The sequence below is a fragment of the Henningerozyma blattae genome, chromosome 8 (assembly GCF_000315915.1).
Source record: "Henningerozyma blattae CBS 6284 chromosome 8, complete genome".
NCBI classification, from domain to species: Eukaryota; Fungi; Ascomycota; class Saccharomycetes; order Saccharomycetales; family Saccharomycetaceae; genus Henningerozyma; species Henningerozyma blattae.
This window is the reverse complement of record NC_020192.1, coordinates 231995-258730: the sequence shown is the minus strand read 5'-3', so window position 1 is coordinate 258730 and position 26736 is coordinate 231995. Positions and strand designations below refer to the sequence as shown.

The 26736-nt window shown below is 29.7% G+C and overlaps 11 protein-coding genes across 11 annotated transcripts; 5 read left to right on the top strand and 6 right to left on the bottom strand.

The window, feature by feature from the left end:
- Positions 1–162: 162 nt before the first annotated feature.
- CWC15 (U2-type spliceosomal complex subunit CWC15) lies at positions 163–720 on the top strand (the record flags this gene model as incomplete). The annotated part of the gene is made up of 1 exon (XM_004181874.1): positions 163–720. The coding sequence occupies one exon, from the start codon at positions 163–165 to the stop codon at positions 718–720; it is 558 nt and encodes a 185-aa protein (XP_004181922.1).
- Positions 721–1222: 502 nt separating this feature from the next.
- On the top strand, positions 1223–2872 carry PUT1 (proline dehydrogenase; the record flags this gene model as incomplete). Its single annotated transcript, XM_004181873.1, has 1 exon — positions 1223–2872. The coding sequence occupies one exon, from the start codon at positions 1223–1225 to the stop codon at positions 2870–2872; it is 1650 nt and encodes a 549-aa protein (XP_004181921.1).
- Positions 2873–3223: 351 nt separating this feature from the next.
- Positions 3224–5609, bottom strand: SEC1 (Sec1p; the record flags this gene model as incomplete). Its single annotated transcript, XM_004181872.1, has 2 exons — positions 3224–5460; positions 5579–5609. The coding sequence occupies 2 exons, from the start codon at positions 5607–5609 to the stop codon at positions 3224–3226; spliced, it is 2268 nt and encodes a 755-aa protein (XP_004181920.1).
- Positions 5610–6407: 798 nt separating this feature from the next.
- On the bottom strand, positions 6408–8825 carry TBLA0H01120 (glucan endo-1,3-beta-D-glucosidase; the record flags this gene model as incomplete). Its single annotated transcript, XM_004181871.1, has 1 exon — positions 6408–8825. One exon carries the CDS (start codon positions 8823–8825, stop codon positions 6408–6410), a length of 2418 nt encoding a protein of 805 aa, XP_004181919.1.
- Positions 8826–9882: 1057 nt separating this feature from the next.
- Positions 9883–10551, top strand: RMP1 (Rmp1p; the record flags this gene model as incomplete). Its single annotated transcript, XM_004181870.1, has 1 exon — positions 9883–10551. One exon carries the CDS (start codon positions 9883–9885, stop codon positions 10549–10551), a length of 669 nt encoding a protein of 222 aa, XP_004181918.1.
- Positions 10552–11788: 1237 nt separating this feature from the next.
- SEC5 (exocyst subunit SEC5) lies at positions 11789–14686 on the bottom strand (the record flags this gene model as incomplete). Its single annotated transcript, XM_004181869.1, has 1 exon — positions 11789–14686. The coding sequence occupies one exon, from the start codon at positions 14684–14686 to the stop codon at positions 11789–11791; it is 2898 nt and encodes a 965-aa protein (XP_004181917.1).
- A 480-nt stretch (positions 14687–15166) lies between these two features.
- Positions 15167–15796, top strand: TAF10 (Taf10p; the record flags this gene model as incomplete). Its single annotated transcript, XM_004181868.1, has 1 exon — positions 15167–15796. The coding sequence occupies one exon, from the start codon at positions 15167–15169 to the stop codon at positions 15794–15796; it is 630 nt and encodes a 209-aa protein (XP_004181916.1).
- A 473-nt stretch (positions 15797–16269) lies between these two features.
- Positions 16270–17874, top strand: CDC37 (Hsp90 co-chaperone CDC37; the record flags this gene model as incomplete). Its single annotated transcript, XM_004181867.1, has 1 exon — positions 16270–17874. One exon carries the CDS (start codon positions 16270–16272, stop codon positions 17872–17874), a length of 1605 nt encoding a protein of 534 aa, XP_004181915.1.
- Positions 17875–18381: 507 nt separating this feature from the next.
- On the bottom strand, positions 18382–20082 carry STB3 (Stb3p; the record flags this gene model as incomplete). Its single annotated transcript, XM_004181866.1, has 1 exon — positions 18382–20082. One exon carries the CDS (start codon positions 20080–20082, stop codon positions 18382–18384), a length of 1701 nt encoding a protein of 566 aa, XP_004181914.1.
- A 1204-nt stretch (positions 20083–21286) lies between these two features.
- On the bottom strand, positions 21287–23203 carry TBLA0H01060 (uncharacterized protein; the record flags this gene model as incomplete). The annotated part of the gene is made up of 1 exon (XM_004181865.1): positions 21287–23203. One exon carries the CDS (start codon positions 23201–23203, stop codon positions 21287–21289), a length of 1917 nt encoding a protein of 638 aa, XP_004181913.1.
- Positions 23204–24061: 858 nt separating this feature from the next.
- ACS2 (acetate--CoA ligase ACS2) lies at positions 24062–26110 on the bottom strand (the record flags this gene model as incomplete). The annotated part of the gene is made up of 1 exon (XM_004181864.1): positions 24062–26110. One exon carries the CDS (start codon positions 26108–26110, stop codon positions 24062–24064), a length of 2049 nt encoding a protein of 682 aa, XP_004181912.1.
- Between the last annotated feature and the right edge of the window lie 626 nt (positions 26111–26736).

The window sequence follows — 26736 nt, the reverse complement described above, 5'->3', positions numbered from 1 at the left end:
GAGAATCGATCGATGAGCTAATAAAAGCCGGGTAAAAAATAACAGATAATATTCATACTAAAATATTTATATTATATACAAGAGTAATGAACAATAATTAAGTTTAAAAAGATTAAAAGAACACAAACATAAAAGACACACACACACACACACACACACACAATGACTACTGCACATCGTCCACAATTAGAAGCTCGTAGTGGTGCCAAAAATATAACCCCTACTAATACACAGCATGCTAGATTATTACCAGGCCATAAAACACTTAAAAAAAGAATGAAAAAAAACCTTGTAGAGGGAACATTATTGAAAAATGAAAAAAATTATAATATAGCGAAACAGAAACAGATTAACGATGATTTGATTACAATTAATAATGATCAAAATTGTATCTCCACAACCCCATCACGTGATGACAAATGTCCAGAATCACCTGATCAAAAAAATGCGACATCACATGATCAAACTCCAAACCCTAAAATTAAACTGGAAGAACCCTCGGCTCTGCCCGAACCCTGGGCTGACAATTCCACATCACATGATCCGCAAAATTTCCCGTCACGTGCCTGGCGACGCGACCGCGTATTTCCGCGGAAATTAAAGAATATTCCCGAAAAGGCACAATGCGGGGCACACGACGCGTCTCGGAAAGCGAGGTCCGACGGAAAGCGAACCCCGAGCAGCCCGCCCAGAAAACGCCGCAGACCTTCTCAGAACTAGCGCCGCACGCGGAAAGCCAGCCCCGCATTGGGCTGATGCCGTACGATCCTGAACTGGCTTAGTTTCAAAATCCCATGACAATTTATTATGGCACACGATAAGAAAAATTGATAAGAAAAATTATTTGATAAGATAATTAATTGATAAAGAAAGACAAGCCAATAAGAAAAAAAAAAAAATGAGAATTTAGTATGGGAATTCATTATAGGAAATTTATTATGGGAGTTTTAAATTTTGTTTTGTATAAAAACCCTTTGATTTTTCTAATTCTATTTTCTCTTTTTTTTTATTATTATAATTATATATCTTTCTTTCTTACTTGTTTTACTTTAATGTATATTATAGGCTTCCTTTTTTTCTTTTTTTTTTTTAATATTTGCATTTACTTTTGCTTTTGCTTTTGATTTTGCTTTTGCTTTTGCTTTTACCTTTGCACCTACTATTCAATAAAACCATTATAATATATTCGTATATAGAAACACTAATAACTGGACTAAGTTTAATGTACAAAAAACCTACTCAACATCTTTTAAAAACTCTTACTTATACTAAACCTTACCCAAGACTTTTCTCTTTGCATTATCATTCCAACACTAAGAATGATTTGATTACCAATACTTCTGCTGGTATCACAACAAATGCAAATGTGAATTCCTTTACAGGTTCAAACATTACAGCTACTAATTATGCCCATACAGGTATTCAAACTTTTACCACACCAAACACAGATACCTTTGCTACTTCAAACACAAATATTAATGCATTTACTGACGCAAATGCAAATGTATTAAATGAAAATACATTGCAGAATCCATTATATCCAATACATCCGGTAGAGTATACCCCTCCAAATGAGAATCTCGATCCATTCATTGCACCTTCATCTATACCATATCTCAAGACAATAACGAATTTCAGGTTGTTTTCATTATCAATCATTGGTTTGTTAACCCTCCACAAATCTATCTTGAACCTAGTAATCAAATTGTTCCCAATTATGCCTATTCAATTGATCAAATGGTTCATTTCTCCCTTATACTGTGGTGGGACAAATTTTGAAGAAGTTAAATCTTGTCTTGAAAATTTGAATAAAAGAGGGATTTCCAATATCATGTTATCTTTAACCATTGAAAATTCTAATAATATTAAATTGGTTAATGATCAAACTCAATTAATTATTGATCAGACTTTACAATCGATAGATTATGTATTGAAACCTGCAATCTTGGATAAATTATCCAAGATTGACCCTACTGCGTCTAATTATGAACAATTAATTAATGAAATCCCACCAGGTTACATCGCCTTAAAGCCTTCTGCTATGATCAAGGATTCAAATGATATTCTTTTGAATTTTAATAATCCAGATTATCAATTGGAGAGAAATCAATTGATTGAAAATTGTTCTTTAGTTTGTCAAAAATGTCATGATTTAAATTTACAATTATTGGAAAAATTCCCTCAAAGAAAGACTCCATTTTTCGTCACCACCATTGATGCTGAAAAATTCGAATTACAAAAGAAAGGTGTAACTTTCTTACAAAGAATTTTATTTGAAAAATTTAATTCAGATAAATTACCCTTTATTACTGTAGTGGGTACTTTCCAATTGTATTTAAAAGATTCTCAAAAAGCTATTGAAAGAGAATATACTTTGGCCAAACAAAATAATTACAAATTAGGTTTGAAAATTGTTAGAGGTGCTTATTTACATTCTGAAGAAAATGCTCAAGATATCATTTTTAATTCCAAATTTAAAACTGATGAAAATTATAATTCCATAATGATTCAAATCATTAAAGATCTTTTGGAAAATAAAGAGAATTCCATTTATAATCATCTTGTAATTGCATCTCATAATTATAAATCAACTTTATTGGCAAATAATTTGATTCAATTACAAAAAAATGAAAATGGTAATATTTTTGCCAATTTTAATATTATTATTGGAACTTTATTGGGGATGGCTGATAATTTAAGCCATGATTTAATTGAAAATCATAATGCCAAGAATTTAATTAAATATGTCCCATGGGGACCTCCAAAAGAAACAAAAGATTATTTACTAAGGAGATTACAAGAAAATGGTGACACTGTTAGAAATGATAATGGGATTCAATTGTTGAAAGATATTTATAAAACAATATTCTAATAAATAAATAACAAAAAATTTTTTTTAAAAAAATAAACAAATAAAAAATAATTTCCATGTTAAATTAATATTCATTATTTTTTTTTCTATCTGTCTCTCTCTCTTTTAGATAATATGAATGTGTATTTTCTTTTCTTTATTGTTTTTTGTTTGATATTTTGAATTAATAATTAATCTGACAAAAAAATTTATTTGGGAAAAAGAAACAATTTTTTTTTTTTTATTTATCTTCAAAATGTCATATACAAAAATTGTAAATATTCATCCCAATCATATATAATTATTATATACATATATTATAATATTACAAAACTATTTATCATACCCATTTCTATTAATTCATTAATTAACTCATTTATCTTTTTTCTTTCTACCAAGAATTTTCTTCAATTTATTATGATGTTTCTTTTTATCCTTTTTATCATCAGGACTATTCTCTTTAGAACTACTAACCCCTGAAAACGATTCTGATTGACTACTTCCATTGTTACTAGATATGTTATTGGAATTAGGATTAGAATTACGATTAATACTACGATTGATATTATTTTGTGATGATACCATTCCAGGGGTTATAGGCTTATTTTGACTTCTTAAATGAACATGACTTACAGGTACTGCCACAGGTTGCATTTCTGCATATAAGAATTCTGGTACTTTATCATCTTCAAATTTATCATCTTTAATATTTAATGATTCTCTTTCTGCATTCAAATGTTCAATACTTTGTAAAAACATCAACGGTGTTATTAAACTATCACTACCAATGAAAATATCTTTATTCTTTAAACTAGATTGTTCATAGGCAGATTTAATTTCTCCATATGTAAGTCCACCCATTACATAATAAAAAATTCTTTGTCTTGTTTGATTGGCTTGGTTATTAGGATTTGACGCACTATTTGCTTTTGTCCAAGTAGCTTTATGTCGTTGATTTCTTAATGATGTAGAACTTGTAGTAGCCGCCGAACCCCCACCCGCAAACATCAAATCTTCTTCATCTAATAATTCAATAGGCTTATCTTTCACATAGGGGAAGTTTTCCTCACTTAAGTATAATGGATTGGCAATTACTTTTGATAATATATTACCAGTGGCTGGAATAAATCTAGATGTATTATAAACATTTGAATCATTAGTGATAGTATCATTAAACCAAATTTTTTCAAATGGTTTATCCTTTGGTTGATTTTTAACTAAGGGAAATCCTAATTTATCGAAATTCTTCATTAAGGTAATAAAATTATTAAAATGTTCATGTGTCTTTAGGATTCCTGCAAATGATAATAGTTTATTAAAATCTTCTTCGATAATACCACCACGATATAATGCATAAATGATAATATAACGTATCTTATCAGTAATTGATGGATGCTTACTTATTAACAATGGAAATATTGTTTCTGTTATATTTTTTATCTTATTACCATCAGCATCAAGTCCAAAGCCAGATAAACATTGTTCTACATCCGAGTATTCTGCTAATTTTCTATCACGATTCAATTTTAAACATTCTTCAATTAAAGTTTGATGTAATACTAATTTTCTTCTTTCTTCATCGAAACCTTTTAAATGAGCAACTACACTTAAAAGATCAGTAGTGTTTTTAACATTAGATCTATCGACTAATAAAGGATTTTTGGCTATAATTTCTTTAACTTTCCCTTGTAAATATTCATGTGCATCCATGATATGCTGATATTTCAATTCAATCCATATATCATCATAAAGATCCATTAATTTAGAAGATTTTTCTTCTAGATCCCCCTTTTCACTTTCTGCAGAATAGGTATACAGATCATTTCTTAAATTAATAGTAGAAACCAAATCATATGCCATGGATTGATATGTAAAATCATGCAATATCGGACTGAATAAATCCAAAGTTCTATCAGTAATAATTAAGGTCGCCCTTGGCCTTGTTGATTGTGGTGGAAAATCTTGATTCTTACGTGCATAATCATCAATTGCATCTTGAAATTGAACAGCAACTTTTTTAACCAACATTACTGCAGGTGTTATAGCAAGTTGATTTTCATTAGGTAAAGTGTATCTCACAATTGGATATTCACCTGTAATAATACAAAGGTTTAATAATGATTGAATGGTACGTTCGATATTTCTTTCAATCAAGTCAGTACAATTTTGATTGAAAAATATTTGTAATGGTCTATCAATGTCCATAGTTTGGAAAACTTGTAATTCTCTAGGATAAAATGCTAATTTAAATTCAGCTAAACTTTTCATATATTGACTAATATAACGTTTATGATTGAAATATTCCACCAAATAACCTGCAAATCCAGGCAAAAATCTAATATGGCAATTTTTATATTTGGCAGGTCTACCCTGAAAATCAACATCAATACAACTGATATTAAATTTGGTAGGTTTCACTAAATAAATTACTTCTAGTGATTGTTGACTTCTTCTTTTGGGAGAATCTATTCTGTCAACAGCTGCAACATGAGCTAATAATTCATCTGGATTAGCAAAAATAAATCCGAAGAATTTTTCCACATAATCATCTATTACTAACAATTTAACATTATGTGGAACTTGGATATCGTTTAATTGTTTCAGAAAATCTGTTCATGAATTTAAGTATAAAGATAATTGAATAATTATTTATCAATGTTAGTAAAAATTCGTTCATTTTTATTTCAAAGATCTTATGAAACATAATAGGTAATAAAAATTACATACAATTTTTCTGTAATTCGATCAAATTTGCCATAATTAACTAATTTGATCTACTATTTTAATTGATATAGCAAAATAATAATTTAAAATCAGCTCAAGGTTTTCTATGATACACTAATCTCACTTTTATTAATTAAAGTTTATTATTTTAATTATTCAAATATTTTCAAGACCCCTGTTAATGTAAAGTGATCACTTATCCGGGTTATTTCTAAAATTTCCTAAGCGTCTTAAAAGAGCCGACCGATACAAAGGAGATCTGGAAGTACTCCTAGTATCATAACAAGCAATTATATGACTAGATGATATTTACCGATGGCTATTCTTGAAACTAATATATCCATTAATATTTTCATTCTATGTATATATATTGTGTATATATCATCCTGTCATGATTACTCCTAGTATCCCTTATATGCACGCTTTTTGTTCTAGGTCCCCTAATACTATGTTACTGTTAGATAGCATGCCAATATTGGAAAATTTACATTGGGGTGATTATATGTTGAAAAGATGTTCTTTTAGAAGATTACCAGCTGTTTAAAATAAATTTTTTTTTAGTATTTTAGACTTCAATTAAAAATACATAATAGTACATGACAAGGCAAATTTAGGGAAATAAGGAAATTGAATGCTTCTCTATTTACAGGCAATTTGTAGTTACGTCCTCAAGAAAACAATTGAAAAGGAATGTATTATAAAAATATGATGAATCTATTTTTTTTTTTATATAATCCTTACTTAAAGTTAAGAAAATGTCTTGTGATAGATTTTTTTTTTATTTAAATTTCTATGCAAATATGTTAGACATTCCTTAATCGTTAATACATAACTATAAAAAGGCACCAGAATATGTCAAAGACCAAGTTAAACTTTGACCATTGTCTAAATATTGCGGAGGAAAATTTTGGTCATTGAAAAAGGAATATGAAGATTGGGGATCGCATAGAGCTAAATTCAACATGATAATACCCTTCCAACCATCGTTAACGTTGCCCACTAAGTTGGCTAATTTCTCATCCCATTCTTCTCTTACAAACGTTGGCGTTCTAATAAAGGATGAAGGTGGGATAATTGGGATAGCATGAATCATTTGAATGTACTGCAATTCATTACCAAAATAGGTTGTATGATCGATTTTATTTTCAAAAAGAATACCACTAACTTTATTTGGAATAAAATTTGCTGGTTGTGTGGTATTATCGTTTGAAAACAAGAAATAATGGCTCATTGACCTTCTCATGACACCCAATTCGATATCAGCAATCTGCTGTAATTTTGAATTCCCGGTGACAATGGCCCATAACTTCAACCCATAAGAGGCGTTTACATCTTCAGAACTTGATTCTTGATCTTTACCATCACCACTTTCAAATAGACCTTTTGCCCATGAATGGCCATTAAACCAATCGAACGATCTGAAGACTGGGAAATAAGGATCTTTATCAGATGGATTGGCAAAATCTCTAATTAAACATTCCACCCAGCTTTTATTCTGTTGTAACCAATTTTTATCACCCGCATCATTATCTACCTTTGCCAATATAGCAGCAGCAACAACGTGATAACCATAATGGAAATGGTGATCGTTATAATAAGCATTACCGAAATCTTGAGCAGGCTCACCAGATGATTTCAATCCTCTCCAAGTGGTATCATATTGTAAAGGCAATAATTGCTTATTTTGAACAAATCTTGCGAATGCCTCTTTTAATTTAGGCATTAATTTAGAAACTAAATTTTGATCCTTCAAAACATATTGACAACAGTATAAAATCCAAGCAAATTTAGCAAAAATTTTACCTGATGTATACATAGAATCAATGTTAGATTCATTAATGACATCTCCTTCTATATCTTTAGTAGCAGCTTTTTTAATAGAATTTAAAACATCTTCCGAATAATTTGGATCACCTTTACCATCAATGGTTGTAAATGGATCGAATTGAAGTTTTGAAGGGATTGAGACATTCATATCAAATATATTTGTAATATAACCTTTCATTTTGCCACCAACAGTTGCATCTAACATAGAGTTAATAGATTTAGGTGCTGTTTTGTCGGTAAATAATTCAACTTGATGAGGCAAAGCATACATTAAAGTAGAATTACTATTAGAAGTACCTTTTGTAGAGTAGTTAAAGGAATAATTACCGACAGAATCAGTTGTTGAACCCCTTAATATACAATCAATTGGATAACATCCAGCAGCATTATCAATTTCTGGAACTGTATCTACAACAACTTGTAAGATACATCCATTAGAAACATTACTACCCATAATGGTGGTTGGATCTTTCATAGAGAAGTCCATAGAAGATCCATTTGGAATAGTCACATATAGCCACCATTTAACATCATTTTCTAATAATATTTCATATTTCTTTATATTATCTCTTGGAGAATCAATTTGATTAAAAGTTCTAAATAAAACAGCAGATGTTAATTTTGGTGTTAAGTTCTGATAAATTGCTGTAACAAACCCCATACCTTGAATTAGTGGGAATTGAATAAATTCATTGTCAGATTTTTTTAAATAAGTTTCAACAGACATATGCTTCATATTAGATAGAGATAAAGTAGCACCATTAGAATCGAATTCAGTGGATCCAAAAATCAGTGATTTAATTCCTGTTGGATTAAAATAAAATTGAGGTGGGGAACCTCCACCAAAAACACGCTGAGATGCTTTAATATAAGCTACTGCTAGTCCATAGAATGGTTGGTCTTTTGAAAACCAAACAGAATATGGATGAGTCCAAACAGGGCATTGTTGTCCACCTAATAACATATTTCCATAAAATTTATTTGTCTCAACAGGCAAATTATTACTATCAGTACCTTTAGGCAATGAGATTTCATGGGCCACTCGTGGGAACACATCTAATGGAGCATCATATGACAAGGGAGTATCAAATATATCGTCACATGATATAGTAATCTTGGATAATTGATTAGTGACAATCGATTCGTCATTGTTCGACGTTTGAGCTTGTTTTCCCATAACATTTGGAATAGCTGGTATTATATTATTATTATCATTATTATTATCATTATTATTATCATTATTATTATCATTATTATTACTTCCATTTTGATTATTTATATCTGTTGGTAATGGCATTGCAGGTCTTGAATATTCTGAAACATTGCTATTGTTACTGTTTGAGTCATTTGAATTATCTTGGTCTTGATTGGAATCATTTCCAAACAATTTGTCACTTAAATGATGATGATTAAATAGACCCATTTTGTCTAGCAAAATTTTTGATTCGTTGTGATAATCAATTACACAATATATTTGGGCCTATTTTTTGAAGCAATAGTTAAATATAATTCTTGTTTTCCTTAAATATATTAGAAATTTTTGAGACGCGTAAAATTTATATTTAACTTTTGTGGATATCGACTTCCAAAAATGATCTGCATTCTTGTATAGAGGAAAACATTTGAAAAGACAGGCAATTAAACAGTGCTACTTAGTCCAGTTTTTAGTCAACTTAACTTAGTTTTTAGTCATTTGTTACTTCTATATCAACTCATCTAAGTCTTCTTAATTGCTTATCTTTTAAAAGAACGTCACTTGTGATGATTAATCTTTGTGCCACTAATGAATGAAACAAAAATAACATTTAGTTTTGAACCAATTATGAATGGTCTAAAATATAAGATATGGTTTTGTATCGCTGAGTAATGGTTCAGAACATGATATTTATTTTTGTACTAAGACTCCCCAAAAGATAGCATTTAACTTTGTGTCACTTCAGGAACATTTATTCGTTAGGCTTTTAGAATTAACATGAGATACCCTAATTTGTGAATCGATTCTGGAAATATCATTAATCTTCGAAAACTCTAAAATATTAGCAAGAAGGAAGTAATACCTATATCAGTCTCTAAACAATTTTCTTTAATATTTTATTTATTTACAGGCTAACTTGAATTTTCTTTAAAACAAGTAAGTCAATTGAAAATTAATATCTGATTTATGTTTATGTTTCAGCAAGTATATGATGTCTTGATAAGCTGTACCTGTTTTAGAAGAAAATAGGCCTATTATATGGTAGCCTATTTTCTTTTAGAAATCTCATCAAATTCTTGAAAATCCTTCTTCTGGCAAATAAAAAATGGTATTTCCTGCTGTAGAATAAGTTCCGAGAATATCTAACAAAAAATAAATAGGCTAATAATTCCTATTGTGATGAGGTGAAAAAAAAATTAAACAGTGATTAAAAAATATATGTATATATAACTAGTAAAACAAGTAAAATTAAAATCAATAGGGAGCAATTATCTAGGAGAATATTATGGCGGAATCTACATCTATTGATGTGAATAATTTATTTTCGAAATTATACCAAGAGTTTAGATTAGTACATTTAATATATCATAGAAACAAAAATCAGCACAAGGCTGCAATATGGTGGAAACGCTTGAATATGTTGAAGAGAAGTTGTTCACAAGTCATTGAATTATTACAAAGATATAAAAATTCATGGAAAGACTCTCAATTGATTAAGTTGTATCGTTTGCTACATAATTTTTTGAAAAAGCAATTAAGCAAGATGTATTACGAATTCAATGGTGTTATTGCGTTAGGCCAATTTATTACTCTTGGTGTTGTATTAGTTGGGCTATTAAGCAGAGTAAATTCAATTTATACACAACTGATGGAATTATTCTTCCCCGATTTTAAGAGACTAAAAATTATGCCCATGATTAAAAATAGAGATGGTTTAAAAAATGAAACTGAGATGGAAAAATTACTTGAATATGTAACAAATGAAGAATTAGGCGAAGATATAAACGAGGACTTTTTATCTAATAAGTCAATTAAATCATCTTCTATGACACCAGTAGATGTTCCTGAAACACAAATACTAGAGCCAAATATTAATTCCAACGCCAACAAAATAAAAAAGAAATCTAAGAAAAAGAAGAAATCAAAATCTGCAATTGATGATATATTTAGCTAAATAACTAATTAAACAGTATTTTCTAAGCCTACTGTTTTTTTCGTGTTATTTTGTTTGCTTTTTTTGATTAATAAGTAAACTGTACTTTGATTTAAGGCTCAAAAAAATCCAAAATACTGGTATTTTGACTAGTCACATTATTTCGGTTTTGTGTCACTTTTCACTAAAGAAATAAGCATATAAAAAAACATCAAGTATTAAAAATTTAATTATATCTATGGGCTATTCATAATATTTTTTTGCCTATAAATTTATTTTCTTTTCTATTTTTTTTTTTTTTTTGGAAATATCTCTTTTTATGCTTAAGACTAACATACTATACTCTTTCATATTTTAATTAATTTACAGTATTCTCTAGAAGATGGAATCTAAATTAAGTCCCCAGAAGATTAAAGCAATTACACCAAAATTTCCAAAGCCTTATAAGTATAAAAAGATTGGAAAAATCTCTTCAAAAAGTTACAGAAAATCTAAGCACTTTTCTCATAATCCTTCAAAATTCACATCTAAGAAACATTCACATTCAACTCCATAAATTACAGACGCAGAAAGTAGAATGAAAGAATTGCAACAATGGCAACGTTTGATTTCACACGCTCAATGTATTCTTAATCTAGAATCTCAAATGCAAAAGTACCGTGGCGTAATGAAAACATTAAGAAATTCTGACGTCCATTCAAATGATAAATCAAAGACATTAATTGAATATTTGTGTGCAAAGTACATTCAGTATGATTCACAAGATAAACATGGAATATTAAACAACTATCTGGCAAAGGAATCTGGAAAAAACAGAAGTGAGATAAAGAACAATGAAATTGATTTATCTAGATATCGAAGAGCTGCACATAAATATTTAGAACAGATTAAGCCTAAAAACCAAGAATTGCAAAACAGCAAAACAGAAATAAATCAGATACATAAAAATTAAATAATAAGACTCACAGTCTCTACACACATGGTCTCTACACTAATAGTCTCAATGCGCAAGCAGAAATTGTATAATTTCTCATCATCAAACTTTGGTTAAGTAATTATTGAATATTAATATATATAGATATATATATATATATACTTCTATAACATCAATTTGAATATTTTTTTGGGGGGACTTCAGAGTTATCATCTTTAAACGGCTTGGTAGGGATGTATATTCATAATGGGATAAATTCTATACCAATAGCATCTAATATTAGTGGTAAACACAATAAATCTAAAATTAAACTAGTCAGTGAGCTTATTCGGAGTTAAATGCAGCAAACTGCATGCTTGTTCTAGCGATATTTGCTGAAACAATAGGTTTAGTTTCAGTTATGCAGGTGTTCATTCTGTTCAGATCATTTTGGAAACAATTTTGTAGACAGGCTGCCAATGTAACTTCAGTATCCTTTTCTAGCAACTTACCTAATACGTTTTGCAAGAATTGTAAGTCTACTGTTACCTGTAATAAACCATCTGCAGAGAGTTTTCCTATGAATTTTTTAAACGCTTCAAATAAGAATTTACTAATGAAGAGTTGTGTTTCTTCTAGAACTTTATAGATTAATTGTGGTCCAATTCGAAAGCATTCGCTATGGACAGTTACTAATAGCATTAATACTTCAATAATATAATCACTTACTCTGAATGAATTTGACGTATAATTTGGCCAATCAATGGAATTAAATCTTGAAACTAAAATATTTTTAATATTCACTTTTAAGTCTGATAAATAGTTGCCAAAAATAGACTGTTCCATTTTGGATAACAATGTAAATAAGCTTGAAGAATTTGCGTCTAAATTAGATTCAAATGCCTCATTATAATAATGAACAATTTCTGGGAAAGTACATTCACGGATATATTGTAAATTAGTTAATGTTAGAATAGTATGTGAAGTTCTTGGGTTATCCTTTTCTTTTGCAGCATTTTGTAAGACAGATTGTAACACATTTGACATGGAGTCTAACTGTTTACTTTCGATTTTGGTTAATAATTCCTTGGAAGGATATCCCGTAACAGTAATATTGTTTATTCTTGGCAATCTCTCAAAAGAAAATAAAATATCACGAATAGCATATATCGTAAGTCTTTGGAAAGAGCATGCAATGTCTGGAAATTGAGTAATACCATACTCTATATTTTTGTTGGTTAAATCAGGTACTGTCTCATAAACTGTCCAATCTTCAAGTTTATATAATAGAGAAAGATCTCTTAGTTTTACAGCTGAAATAGAATGAACGCAGCGAACAATTAAAACATTAACTACTCGGCGTAGAACACTTATTGAGTGATCGCTAATATTCAATTGTGCAAGTTCAGTAGTAGTTTTTAATAATGGATTTAAGATTTTGGGTAAATAACGTAAGCAACTTAACCCGTTTGCGTTTGGTGGTATAAACCCAAAATCTTTGGGTTGTTCACTTTCTGTAGCCATTTTTGCTGTATGATTTGCTAACGTCTCCTGTGAACAGCCAAAGAATAATAATAGTTTACCAGTGAATAATTTTACAAATTTTTCCCCTCTCTTCATTATATCTTGTACTTGTTGATTTGATAATCTCATTAAATGTTTAGATTCAATGACATCAATGTCACCAACTAAAATGTTGTCCTTACGCTTTTCATTAATAATAGAACTTTGATATGTACCATCTAAGAAGTTTTGTATATGCTCCCACAATTCAATAAATTTACAGCTAATGCCTTCTAATTGATGAATGTATTTTAAAATTAGCAGCCACATTTCAACGATATTTGAAGAGTCGGTCAAACTTTGAGATGTAAACATGGATGAGCCATCTTTATTTGAATTAACGCCCAATTCTGGGAAAAATGAATTAATTGAATAGTAGTATCTCAACTCAATGGAGTCTTCTTCATATTCCTCGGTATCATTTTGATTAGTTTCCGAAGCGGGTATTATTGTATCACTATTTCTCAGTATTGATTGCTGAGCTTTAATAATTTTATCAATCATTTCATTTGAAGTTGTTGTTATTTGAGTTTCAATTGAATCTAATCTTGAATCTATCCATTTAACAATTGGGTTTTCTTCAGCATTCATATCTAACAATTTTGAAATTAATGGTAAGAAAAAAGTATGCGAGGTGTTATCTTCATCATTCATTAAAGAATTCCAAACTTGTTTTTTGTATAGGTTCATAATATTTTCAATTTCGGTTTTAATCTTTTCAATAACTTTAGGAACTTTTTGAGATTTCTTGTTAAAATCCCAAGTTTGTTTTTGACTCATCGAAGTGGATTGAGTACTATTCCCTTTTGGAGATTTTCCCTTGTAAAGATTTTCTAATTCATTATATAATTTTTTTGATTTTGCATATTCTAGCATTAAGCTATTGTACTCACCATTATTTAAATATTTCATAAGAATTCTTGGAGAATTGAAGAATTCTTTATTTTCTTCAATGAACTGTTTTGTTTTTTTAAAATTGTTAATCTTCTTATCCGTATCAATCAATGGTTTTAATTTCATAGTTGTCGCTCTAATAGATTGATCAACACTTACGCTTAAATCATCGATTCCTAAAGAACTTGATTGGTTACTATTATTATTTGGTTGAGATATCATAATTCCGTTTGAATTTATTGTAGAATTGTTGTTTTCATCTGAAAATTGACCGTAAATTTGATCCAATCTATTTTTAACTCTAACATATTTTGCAAAATTTTGTTGAACTAAATTTTTTAAAGCATCAGATTGTTGTTGTAATGAATAATCTAAGCTATCTAACGAGCTTGATAAAGTTTCAAAAGAATCAGTATTATGGATATCTCTCAGAAAAGCTTTAACATTAAAGTTTTTACTATTTATCAAATAATTTAATTTCTTGTCATCTGGTACATGATGATTTTCTAATAATGTTAACATCTTTTCATTGCTTAACGGATCAGTAATTGATTTTAAAGAATCATTAGTTAGATATTGTGCAGCTTGTTTATCACTTACAGACTGTTGTTGTTGAGCTAAATCTTTTAATATTTCATAAGATCTTTCTGGCATTGGAATGGAATCTTGCCATTTGGATAAATCAATTAAATTCGTTGAATCTTCATTCCATGAGGAAGACGGATTTAGTGACTTAAGATTATAAAAATCTTGAATATCTTCCTGTGAATATGCAAATGGATCCATTATAAATATATTTACAGTTGAAAAGATACTATTTTAATCAACTGAAAAATTATCAAAAGGGGTAAGCTTTAGAGTTTAAATGAAATCTACTAACTCAATTGATAGGTAATTGATGTAAAATCAACTTGATTGAATCCACAAAGCTAAATTTAATAAAGTATATGATATTGGTTTTAGTCCCTTTGATGATTTGAGTACCTATTTTCAAGTATCCTTCTTTTAGTATTTGCATATTTTCCTTATATTCAATACATATTTAAGATTTAGTTTATACTTAATTAATCAAAAGAAAGTTACCCGCGCTCAGGAGTATTCTGCATAATGAAGAAAAAAACAATCTAAAATGGAAAATGACAATTTTGTTAATAATAAAAATAATAAAGATATAACTACGAGAGTAGAGGCATACCCCAACAACCCTTTTCAAACTAGATTGTGTTGGTATTTGTATATATATATATACATATATTACGTTGAATAATGAGTGAAAAAGAATTTAACGAGTTTGGTCCTGTCGATTCTATGAATGTGGATGAAGAGATAGATGATGAATTCAATGATAATGATGATGGAGGAGCAGTAGATAATGCTGCATTATTTCAAAGAGCTGAAGAACAAGAGAAGTTAGATCAACAAGAGACTAAAATGCTAGATGATGGTAGCGGTAAATTATTTGAATTACCGGAGTTTACGAGAAAAGATAAAACTTTAAGTGAATTGCTGGATATGATGGAAGATAATGCTCCAATTATTCCAGATCCCGTTATCGATTATTATATGGCCAAAAACGGTTTTCAGTGTGGGGACGTTCGAGTTAAAAGATTATTGGCATTAGCTACTCAAAAATTTATTAGTGATATAGCTTGCGATGCTTATGAATATTCAAGAATAAGATCATCTGTTGCTGTGTATAATGCTAACAATGGTCAATCAAGAGCTAGACAGTTGATGATGGGTCAACAGAATCCAGGTCAACAACAGATTTCTCAGCAACAAGCTCAACAGAATGAAAAGACAACCGCTAGTAAAGTTGTGTTGACAGTAAATGATTTAAGCAGTGCTGTAGCGGAATACGGATTAAATATTTCTCGTCCTGATTTTTATCGTTAGATAATTGTGTACATATACGTCTGCGATCAATAATGACTTGCTGGCTGAGTACTACTAACATGATATCTTTAGCATGAAGCGATTAGGGGATATTTTAAGTTCGCTCTTTCTGGCCAATTTTTTTTTTAGATTTTTTTTTTTTATTAGAAGCAGTCAAAGATAAGTGTCTTTTAAGCTATTCGCATTGGTTTAATTCCTGACTGTTCAAATACTCATTAGTTTATACTGGTTTATAAAGATATATAAAATATTAGTGATATTTATTTTTTCGTTTGAAATGACCGAATTTTCTAGAAATTTGAAATTTGAAATTTAAGATATGATTAAAGTATTTGAAATCTATTAAAGACTTAAGGATCATATATAGATTAATACCTGCTAAAGGCATCAATTAATTTAAAATTTGATATTTGATATATATATTTTTATGGTACTAAATTTCTAAAAAAAAACACAAAATAAAGCAAATAACTATGGCAATTGATTACTCTAAATGGGATAAAATAGAATTATCTGATGATTCAGATATTGAAGTTCATCCAAATGTTGATAAACGTTCCTTCATTAAATGGAAACAACAAAGTATTCATGAAGAGAGATTTAAAAGAAATAATGACATAAAAACATTAGAAGCTCAAGTCACAATGTATGCACATTTAAATAAACGTGTTGATAAGCTATTATTAGAATTAAAAGATGAAGATTTAATTTCAACTGTTACGGTCTCAAAATATTTAAATGCGAATTTTGATAAAAATGAGAAAAGTACTGGTGATAATGTTGACCCTGATATTCCAACTTTCAATGAAATGGTTGAAGATTTATTTGAACAGTTAGCTAATGATGCTAAGAAGGAAAATAAAGATCCAAAAGATGGTAAACTTATTAGAGAAATGATTTCAAAACATAGAGCTAAAATTGATCATGTTACTAAAGAGGCAAAAGAAAAACTTAATAAATTATATATTGAAAAAAATTCGCATATATCATCTGATGATGTTCATACTGGTTTCAATTCCAGTTTTTTAAACAAAAAGGATAAGAATTCTGAAACTAGTTCTAATAATGTTAAAGCTATGGAAAGTTTAAAAGAAGCATCATCTACATCTAATACTATTTCATTACCAAAACCTAAATTAGAATTTATCGAATATAAGGATGATGTAATGAAACTTGCTCCTGAAACTGAAAAATTTGGTGAAATTACTGTTGGTAATTATAAGCAATGTGAAAATTATTTAATTGATAATATGCAAATCTTATCTGAACAACAAAAGGATGCATTAATGATGAAATCTTTTGAATATGAATTAAATGGTAACTCTACTTTAGCTTACCAAATAATCCATCAATCTGAATTAATGTCATATATTCGTGAAATTTACGATATTCAAAAAATTCCATATTTAGATGTTAATAAATTAAAAGAAATTATTGGAATGTTTTTCAATAGAGTTCTATTAAATACAGAAAATCCTAAAGGTAAACAACAATTTTTAGAATCTGTTCAAACTAAATTTGAGCATGTTAAAAATCGTTGTAAGATTATGGAACAGGAAGAACAAGAAGAAAATGGAGAAATCCAAGGTGTTGAAACTATTCAATTAAAGGCATTAGATGATTCTACTGAATTAGAAGTGAATTTACCAAACTTCAATTCAAAAGATCCAGAAGATATTAGAAAAGTTGAAATTTTTAATAAATTACCAAAGGATATGCAAGATGCAGTGAAAACTAGTAATTTAGATAAAGTTAATGAAGTTTTTGCCACAATGAGTGTTGAAAAGGCAGAAGCTATACTGGAATTATTCAATGAAGCTGATTTGATTGGTATTAAGGCATTATTGGATGATCCTAATGATTTTGAAAAATTACAGGAAGAATACAATGCTAATCAAGTTCAATTTGAAGATTTAACTTTGGAAGAACAACAAGAAGTTTTAAAACAAGCTGAGTTACAAAAATCACAATCTACTGAACCAAGTAATACTTTATCAAATAATAACGAAACATCTACTAATGTTGAAAATTCCATCACAGAAAATATTGATATTCCTACATCGGATATTGTTGATTAATTGATATGTTTTTCTCAATAATGATCAACAATTTATCGATCTAAAAAAAAATTTTGTTCTTTATTTTTAAAACTTGCATATTAAATCATATTTAATTACTTATTAGTGTATAATTTTTTTAGATAAAATTATATTTTTTATTTTTCATACAATAATGAATAAAAAAATTCCAATTAAATAATAGTTACAAATCAGGAACGAATATATGTATATTATAAATAAATAAATAAAAATAAAAGACTAAATAAATGAATAAATGGTTAAAAATGATGACAAAATGAGGAAATGAACAACAGTTTAATGTTGTGAATGCATTGATGTATATTTGAATGAAAGAAATTGTGAAATTGTAAAATGTTGGAGTCGTTAATCGTAAAATTGTGAAGTCGTTAGTCGTGAAGTTATGAAATCGTTAATCATGAAGTTGTGAAGTCGTTAAAGTTTTAAAAAAAGGAAAAAAAAAAAGTACACAAAACGTTGTAAAATTTTTGAAAGATGGTAATGAAATTATTGTGGTTTTAAACCTAACAATAAAATAGCAGCATCATTTTCTTCTAAGGTAGGGTTGTTTTGTGATAGTTGATTATGAATGTTTGAATTTAATTTATTCGTAGATATATTTTCTTTTGCTTTATTTTCAATATTTTTCAATGGATTTAAAGTTTTATAGTTTCTCATATTTTCAGCACCAATGGATTGCCAATCTTCTTCTTCAGTATCTGACATGGAAGAAGAAATTGAGCTTATTTTATTATTTGGTGAAGATGAATGACTTTGTAAATTGCTTGAAATTTTTTGTAAAGAAAAATCACTTCCATTATTAATATTATTAGTATTCATTAAAGTATTATTAGTAGGTGAACAAGCATTTAGTTTAAAAGTTTTAAAAGAATTTAAAATTTTAGAATTATCATATATATAATTCTTAGGGGACCCAGTATTGGATAGTTTTGGAGAATGATTTGGTAAAACTAAAGTGGATCTAATGCATGATTCATTCGGTAATAAAGAATTGTTTATCTTGTTGTTGTTGTTGTTGTTGTTGTTATTGGTTTGTCTAATTTGAATTGGGTTTGAATTGTTTCTTTTCAAAATATTTTCATTTGAATTAATAATTTCATGATATTTTAAATTAGAACTTGGGAAATTTATTGGTAAAGATAATCTTCTATTTGTAGGTTTAAATTCAAATGATTCTAAAAAAATTAATTTATTTGGATCATTTTCTTGTTTCATTTTTTCAAAAGATTCTTGATTTTGTTTAACTTGATTTAATTTGCTAACCAATAAATCTTCTGAATAAATAATGGAGGAGCCTCTTCTTGAATTTTTAACAGTGTATATGGGGGAAACTCTTGGGTATAAATTCTGTATTTCATCATTATCACTATAATCGGAATTTATAATCATATTATTATTATTTGAAGTAGTCTGATCATCGTCTCTAATGCTATTTAAAGGTTCTGATTCAGACTTTCTTCTTTTAGAATCTCTTGTCAATTTATCCAAATATGAAGAATGGAAAGTAGCATCTATTGATCTCCGATTATTAAATTTCGGAAATTTAAACGTATTATTATTAGATTGGAATTCATTATTAATTTGAGAATCCAAATCTAATTTAGGTAATTGTTGGTTATTGGAACTTCTATTTTTAGTAATCAAATGAATTTTATTTTGATTAATTTCATTAGGAATACTATTTGAATTTGAATTTGAATTTAGTAAATGAGGCTTTTTATTAGTAGAAGTAGGAGCAGAAGTAGTATTTGTTGGTTCAATGAGCTTGGTAGAAGAATTTTTGGCAATACTTTTCAAATTTGAATTTGTACTTGTATTAGCATTGGAATGTGTAATGTCATTAACTTTAGCATTTTCAATATTTGTTAAATCTCTTAATTTAACAAACTCAACTTGTGGCACTCTTCTTGCAGACCAATTACCCCAACCGATCTTTTTAAATATAACAAAATTTTCCACATCACCAGACTCTAGGGCACTCATAATCAATCTTCTTTGTTTAGACGAGGATAATTCTTTGAAATGAGGGATATCGATGGCTAAAGCTTGCGTGATATGACGAATCGCAAGAGGTCCTTTATCAATCAATAGATTCGTGATTCTTTGAGGTGTAACCATCTGAGCAGCAATTAAAGCTTCTGGTGTGGTGGTTGCCAATGGTTTTGTAACTTGTGTAATAGCAGTCATGCTGAATGTTTATTAAAAAAAAAATTTACGTATGTTTAAAGGGGAATGTGTATGTATGTATCTCTTAATCTTTGTAATTCACATATAGATGTTGAATGTTTGTATAGAGGAAAGAATAATAAAATAAATAATAGTTAAATAAAAAAGAAAGAGTACAAACAAGAATAATAAAACTATACAAGAGAATCGATATTTATATTAAAGAACCTAGTCCCTTGGCAAAATATATTTTTACTTTATTCTTTTATCTCATGCTAATTTATTTTTTTTTCAAAACAATGAAATATTCTCCACTGAATAAAACAAAAACTTCATCCACAATAACCATGTATAATTTTTCATTCAGGCCACTGCAAATCTCTGTCTTAGTTAAGTGATCCTAAAATTGTTGTTACTAATCCAATCCTTACAGAATGTTCTGTGATAAAAAAAAAATATAATAATAAAAATAAAAATAAAAAACAAACAATAAAATCAACCTTGTAACTAGTACCACAAAACAGACCCTCTCTTTCTCTATTCTGCCTATCTAAAAATTACCTTATAATGATGCTTCCTGAAAAAATAGCCTTTCTGAGCAAATCCTACTTAACCAAAAAATATATTAAAAAATAAATAATTAATTTCTTATCCACAAAAAAATAGCGTGTCCCATTCAGGAAATATTCACCATCCAGATCTCACTTTTCCAGGCAATTACAGTGGGTAAATCTTTCCTATTCAGATAGATTAATCGCCAAAAAAAGGTATATTGAGTTTAAGTTTTTCAAACGGATTGGTCAATATTCATTTCCCTTATATTTCCTATTTTGTGGATCGAGAGGGTAAATCACGTATTATATGATAAAAGGAATTAGGAGAATGTGGGAACCCCGATAATTAAAAGAAATTCTCTAGTATCGAATTAGGCAATTATGACGTAGAAAAATAGGAGTGGGGTTAAATAGGGTTATATTAGGTCTACGTGGTGTGTGTGATAGGGTTTGATAGTGCGGGGCTAGGGTTGGACTGGGCTCAATTAGTTCCTAATTTGGAGAGAGTGGTCCCCAGATCTGATGGTTTGATAATAAATGATATCATAGTGTATGAGAAAAAAAAAAAAAAAACTACTGATTAAATATGATAGACCCTGGTTAAGGATAAAGGAGAAAGAGAAGAATGTGCATAATCTAAATACGGGTATTTGACGAAATGAAATTATACGTTACATTTTCATATCTACTTTTAGCGTGTATGTGATTACAAATGGTAATGATATGATCAAAACTGCATATTGCATCAAGAAAAATACAGAAAGACAATCGAGCTGGACATGAGCTCCGTGTGTTGGTGTGTAGAAAGCAGTGAAATAAACTTGTGCAGTAGCTGAGGGCATTGACCAAGTTAAGATCATCACGAACTTGCTTACAGGGGTTTCTAGCCAATTGATATTGTATAACTTATTGGCCCAAATAATGCCAATAATGGGCAACACGATCAATCTGCAGCATGTCATTGCTGCAGCTGTTATTAGAAACCCCTTGGGCAAGGATCCTACCTCCAATCTTGCCATAGTTCCTCCCAGCATTAAAAGCCCCAATGGAATGCATGCATTGCCTATATAACTTGTGAAGTCAATTAAAAAGTTTAATACTGGTTCCCCATCAGGTGCCTTATGAACATGAACATATGTGTCGACAAATAATGCTTGAACCCATGGAATCAATGCTACTGTCATACCTAGAAGAGTCCCTAATGAGGCAGGTCTAATGAAATTGATGAGTAAATATTTCAACCATCCCAAATGATATTTTTCGAAAAAATGATTTATACTTCTCTTAGAGTTAGATACCCATTTAAATCTACTATGGTGTTTACTCTTAGACGTGGATGTGGTAATTTTCTGAATATTTAAAGTATTGTTTGGGAAGCCTTCCTCCAACATTCTTTCCTGTGAAGTTTGTTCATCATCATCATTATTATTATTATTACTATTAGTACGATAATCATAATCACAATCATATTCATATTCATCTTCTCCTACATGTGTATTTGTTCTACCAATCTCCTGTGTCAATGCTAATGGTTTATTCAAATCAATCTTCCCTGATTTAATATCATCTACGGCACTATAATTACTAATTATTTTACTTATTGATTCACTCTTTTGCCGTCTTTTCCTTAATGAAGTTTCTTCATGATGACCACTACTACCTGTCTTTCTTATCATTGATTGTTGTCTTTGTAAGATAACTGTTTCTAAATGGCCTGGGCTTGATAAGATAGAATTCATCTTATAAACATTCATATCTGAGCTGGTTCTAAAATGTGCATATTCTATAGGTCTCATATTCAGAAATTGTTGTCTTGTTAAGGTATTTGAATGAGAATCAATACTTTCAGTCTCAAGACTATTAGTATCAGAAACCATCTCTTCCGTATTATGACTTTCATCTTTTTCCAAAATATTTGTAGGAATTCTTGAAGAATCATTATATAAAGAATTTTCATCAATATAAAATAAATCTCGTTTTTTTGCTTCCAATTCATCATCGCTACCCTTTATAGTATCTGAATCTTCATTTCTATTCTCATTGGAATTTTCATTATTATTTTCATTACCATTTGATTTAAAATCAAATCCTACCATTCTCCAAAGTCCAAAATTCATTTGTAAAAAACTTTGAACTGCTAAAAAGATACAACTATACGCAACCCCTTTATTTGATTGTTCCTCTGTGAAAACAGTCCCATTATTTAAACTTTGGGTATATGCAATAGGTAAATCTGAAATGTTAGGAAATAATCCTGTGAATATCAACCCCCAAAACCAAGCTTTTGGAGCTCTTGTACCATAGTTTATTAGTAGTGCAAATGCCGTACCTGCAGTAAATAATATAATACCAGATAATGCAATGACTCCGATCTCTTTTATATCATGCCATGATATATTAGAAACTATCTTATTAAAAGTTAAACAAGGTAAAATTGCGTTAACAACCATATTGGATATCCCTCGTGCAGTATGCATATCGACAATATCATATTTCGCCAAGAGAAACCCAACGAATATAATTGTATAAATTTTAAGAATAGGCTTGACAGCAACATAAATGGCGGTGCCTAACGACATAGAAGACATGATTGAAGGAATGAATTTCAAATTATGTTTCGTTGGTTTATACAATGATGGTATACTACTTTATCATTAAAATTTCTTGGCCAATTTTTCAATCAATTAGAATATTTACTACATCTAACAAATATTTTTTGTGTCAAGAGCTCAAACAGATCCTTCATTCTAATTACTTATTTACAACATTCGAGCATCTCGTATTTCAACTCAACTCCAAGCAATATGAAACTTTCCTGTTGTATCAATTTAAGCCCGTTCCTTTCTTTTTTTTCTTATCAATCCAATTCGAGGAGATAAACGTTTTGCCGTATCTCGTACGAAATTTTGCGGAGAAGCAGAATCTGTGACTGCTTGGCGCCGGAAGGCCGTAAGCCGAGCGGGGTTATAAATTAAAAGCGGGGCTATTTTATAAAGGGCATTTAGGTTTACAAGAATGTAAGCCTCGTCGATTTCAACGGGATGAGAAGCAATTAGGAAACAATTGTTTAACATAATATATTAAATTGTAAAAATATATCTATATATAATTTATTTATATATTAGTTTAGTAACAATTAATTAAAGAATATGTTCATTTGTATTGTTATAATTGATTTATTACCCGCAAAAAAATGTAAAAAAAAAATCAAAAAAAAAAAAAAAAAGTTAATGTATATATATATATATAAGTAATGTTTATTTGATTGTTAATTTTAATCAGAAGTGGGGAGGGGTGGGGAGGTTGTAATTGTATCTGTTATCTTGTCATTCTAAAAGCAGAAATAATAAAATTATCAAAGTAATGAAGAGCACACATTATGATAACTGGATCAGAAAATATTTGTATAAATGTCAATAAAAAAATATACTCGTAGCAGCAAAAAATTACTTCTTCTTCAATGCAAAATATTGAGTTTCCACTGCATTAATGATAGCTGGAACAATCTCAGGGTTGGCCAATGTGGACATATCACCTAATTGGTCGGCTTCATTGGATGAAACTTTTCTTAGTACTCTTCTCATTATCTTACCAGATCTTGTCTTTGGTAAATCCCTAACCAAAATAATAATCTTTGGAGCGGCAAATGGACCAATTTCTCCTCTGACTTGCAGAATCAATTCTCTACGTAGTTGTTCAGATGTTAAATGGTTTGGATCACCAATATCGGCATTTTCATTTAAGAATCCTTCTTTTAATGTGACGAATGCTACAACAGTTTGACCTGTCAATTCATCTGGAATACCAACAACAGCGGTTTCTGAGACATGTTCGTGTTCAGATAATGATGCTTCAATTTCAGCTGTCGATAATCTATGGCCAGAAACATTAACCACATCATCAACTCTACCTCTAATCCAATAGTAACCATCATGATCTCTACCGGCACCATCACCAGTGAAGTAGAAACCTGGGTAAGGTTTCAAATAAGTTTCGATATAACGGTTATGATCATTGTAGACGGATCTTGCCATGGAAGGCCATGGACTTCTAACAGCCAAGACACCAGCTACATCATTTCCTTTCATTTCTTTACCTGATACAGGGTCAATGATACAAGCGTCGATACCAAAGAATGGGACTGTAGCAGAACCTGGTTTTGTTGGAACACCACCAGCTAATGGGGCAATCAAATGAGAACCAGATTCCGTTTGCCACATAGTATCACAAACCACACAATTCTTGTTCCCAATCTTTTCATGGTACCATTCCCATAGATCTGGAGAGATTGGTTCACCAACAGAACCTAAGACACGTAGAGATGATGTATCATATTTACCGATTTCATTTTCACCTACTCTTTTAATTAATCTTAATGCAGTTGGTGCTACATAGAAATGAGTAGCTCTATGACGTTCTACGATTCTCCAATATCTACCATAATCTGGGTAACCAGGAGTGGATTCGAAAATAATACTTGAACAACCCAATAATAAAGGACCGTATAAAGCATATGTATGACCAGTAATCCAACCTACATCACCAGCAGTAAATAAAGTATCTTCTGGATGAATATCAAAAACATATTTAGTAGTTAAAGCAGCACCTAATAGATAACCACCTGTAGTATGAACAATACCCTTTGGAGCACCAGTAGAACCAGAAGTATATAGAAGGAATAAAGGATCTTCAGAGTTGCATGGTACTGGTGGTAAATAATTTCTTTGTTTAATTATTTCTTCATGCCACCAGAAATCTCTACCTGCTTTCATTGGTATGCCTGAATTTGCAGTTCTTTGGAAGACCAAGATCTTGGCTACAGAATCAACGCCGTTTAACCCTTCATCGACGATTTTCTTAGTATTGATACTTTTACCACCTCTCTTACCTTCATCACAAGTAATAACAACTTTACAGCCTGCATCAACAACACGATCTTTTAAGGAACCTGCAGAAAACCCAGCAAATACTACAGAGTGGATGGCACCCAATCTAACAATAGCTAACATGGCAATGACTGCTGCAGGTATCATTGGCAAATATACGGCAACAGTGTCCCCTTTTTTCACCCCCCAGCTTTTCAAAACACCTGCAACTTGGGACACCTGTTTCAATAAATCACCATAGGTGATGATTTGATTTTCCTTTTCATCGTCAGCTTCGTAAATCAAAGCTGTTTTATTAGGGTTCTTAATAGCATGTCTGTCAATACAATTATAAGAAGCGTTTAACTCACCATTTAGGAACCAAGCAACGTCGCCGTTTTCAAAAGAGCCATACTTGACATCGGTAAAGTTTCTAAACCAATCCAAATGGTCATAAGCCATCTTTTCAAAGAATTTTTCTGGATTATTAATAGATTCATTATACATTTCTAAGTATTGTTCCATGGAATCAACAAACCCTGGGCTAGGTTGTGATTTATAGAAATGGTCTGGAGCATGAATTGGTTTGACTTCATGAGCCTCACGTACTATCTTATGTTCCATTGTCATATTATTCGGTAACAATGGTTTCTAGTGGTGGTTTATTTTTTTTCTAATACGTTTATTCGTATTATTATTTTTTTTTTTGTTTCTTATTTATTTATTTATTGTCAATTGAAACTTTTTATATATTTTCAAGTTTTTTCAAACTTTGTTTTGTTTTGTAAATTTCGTGTTAAATTCAATAGAGTTTTTTCCCTATGCTTACCGAAATTTAAAGTTAATTTTCTGGAAATTTGACGTTAAATTAGGCGGAAATTACCGAAATTTTTGTACGAGGAAAAATACTTTTTACGAGAAAATAATTCACAATATCTAAGATCATGAATTTTTATTTTTTTTTTCATATATTCGCAGTTTCAATGTTAATTTTCATATTTCAAATTTACATTGGCATTGTGAAAGATATACTGTTTAAGAATTACACTTTCTTTAAAATCTCTTACAAGAATCTTACTCGACATTTCTGTATGTAAAGTATATGAATTGGCAGCAAGCCGAGACGACAACAATCTGAAAATATGACAGTAAATCTTGAAGGAATTATTCATCACACTGCATGCATCCAAATGAATCTATCTGTAGTAGCAATTATTCAAATTTACCCCTATTATTTGTTACTACTGCTACTACTA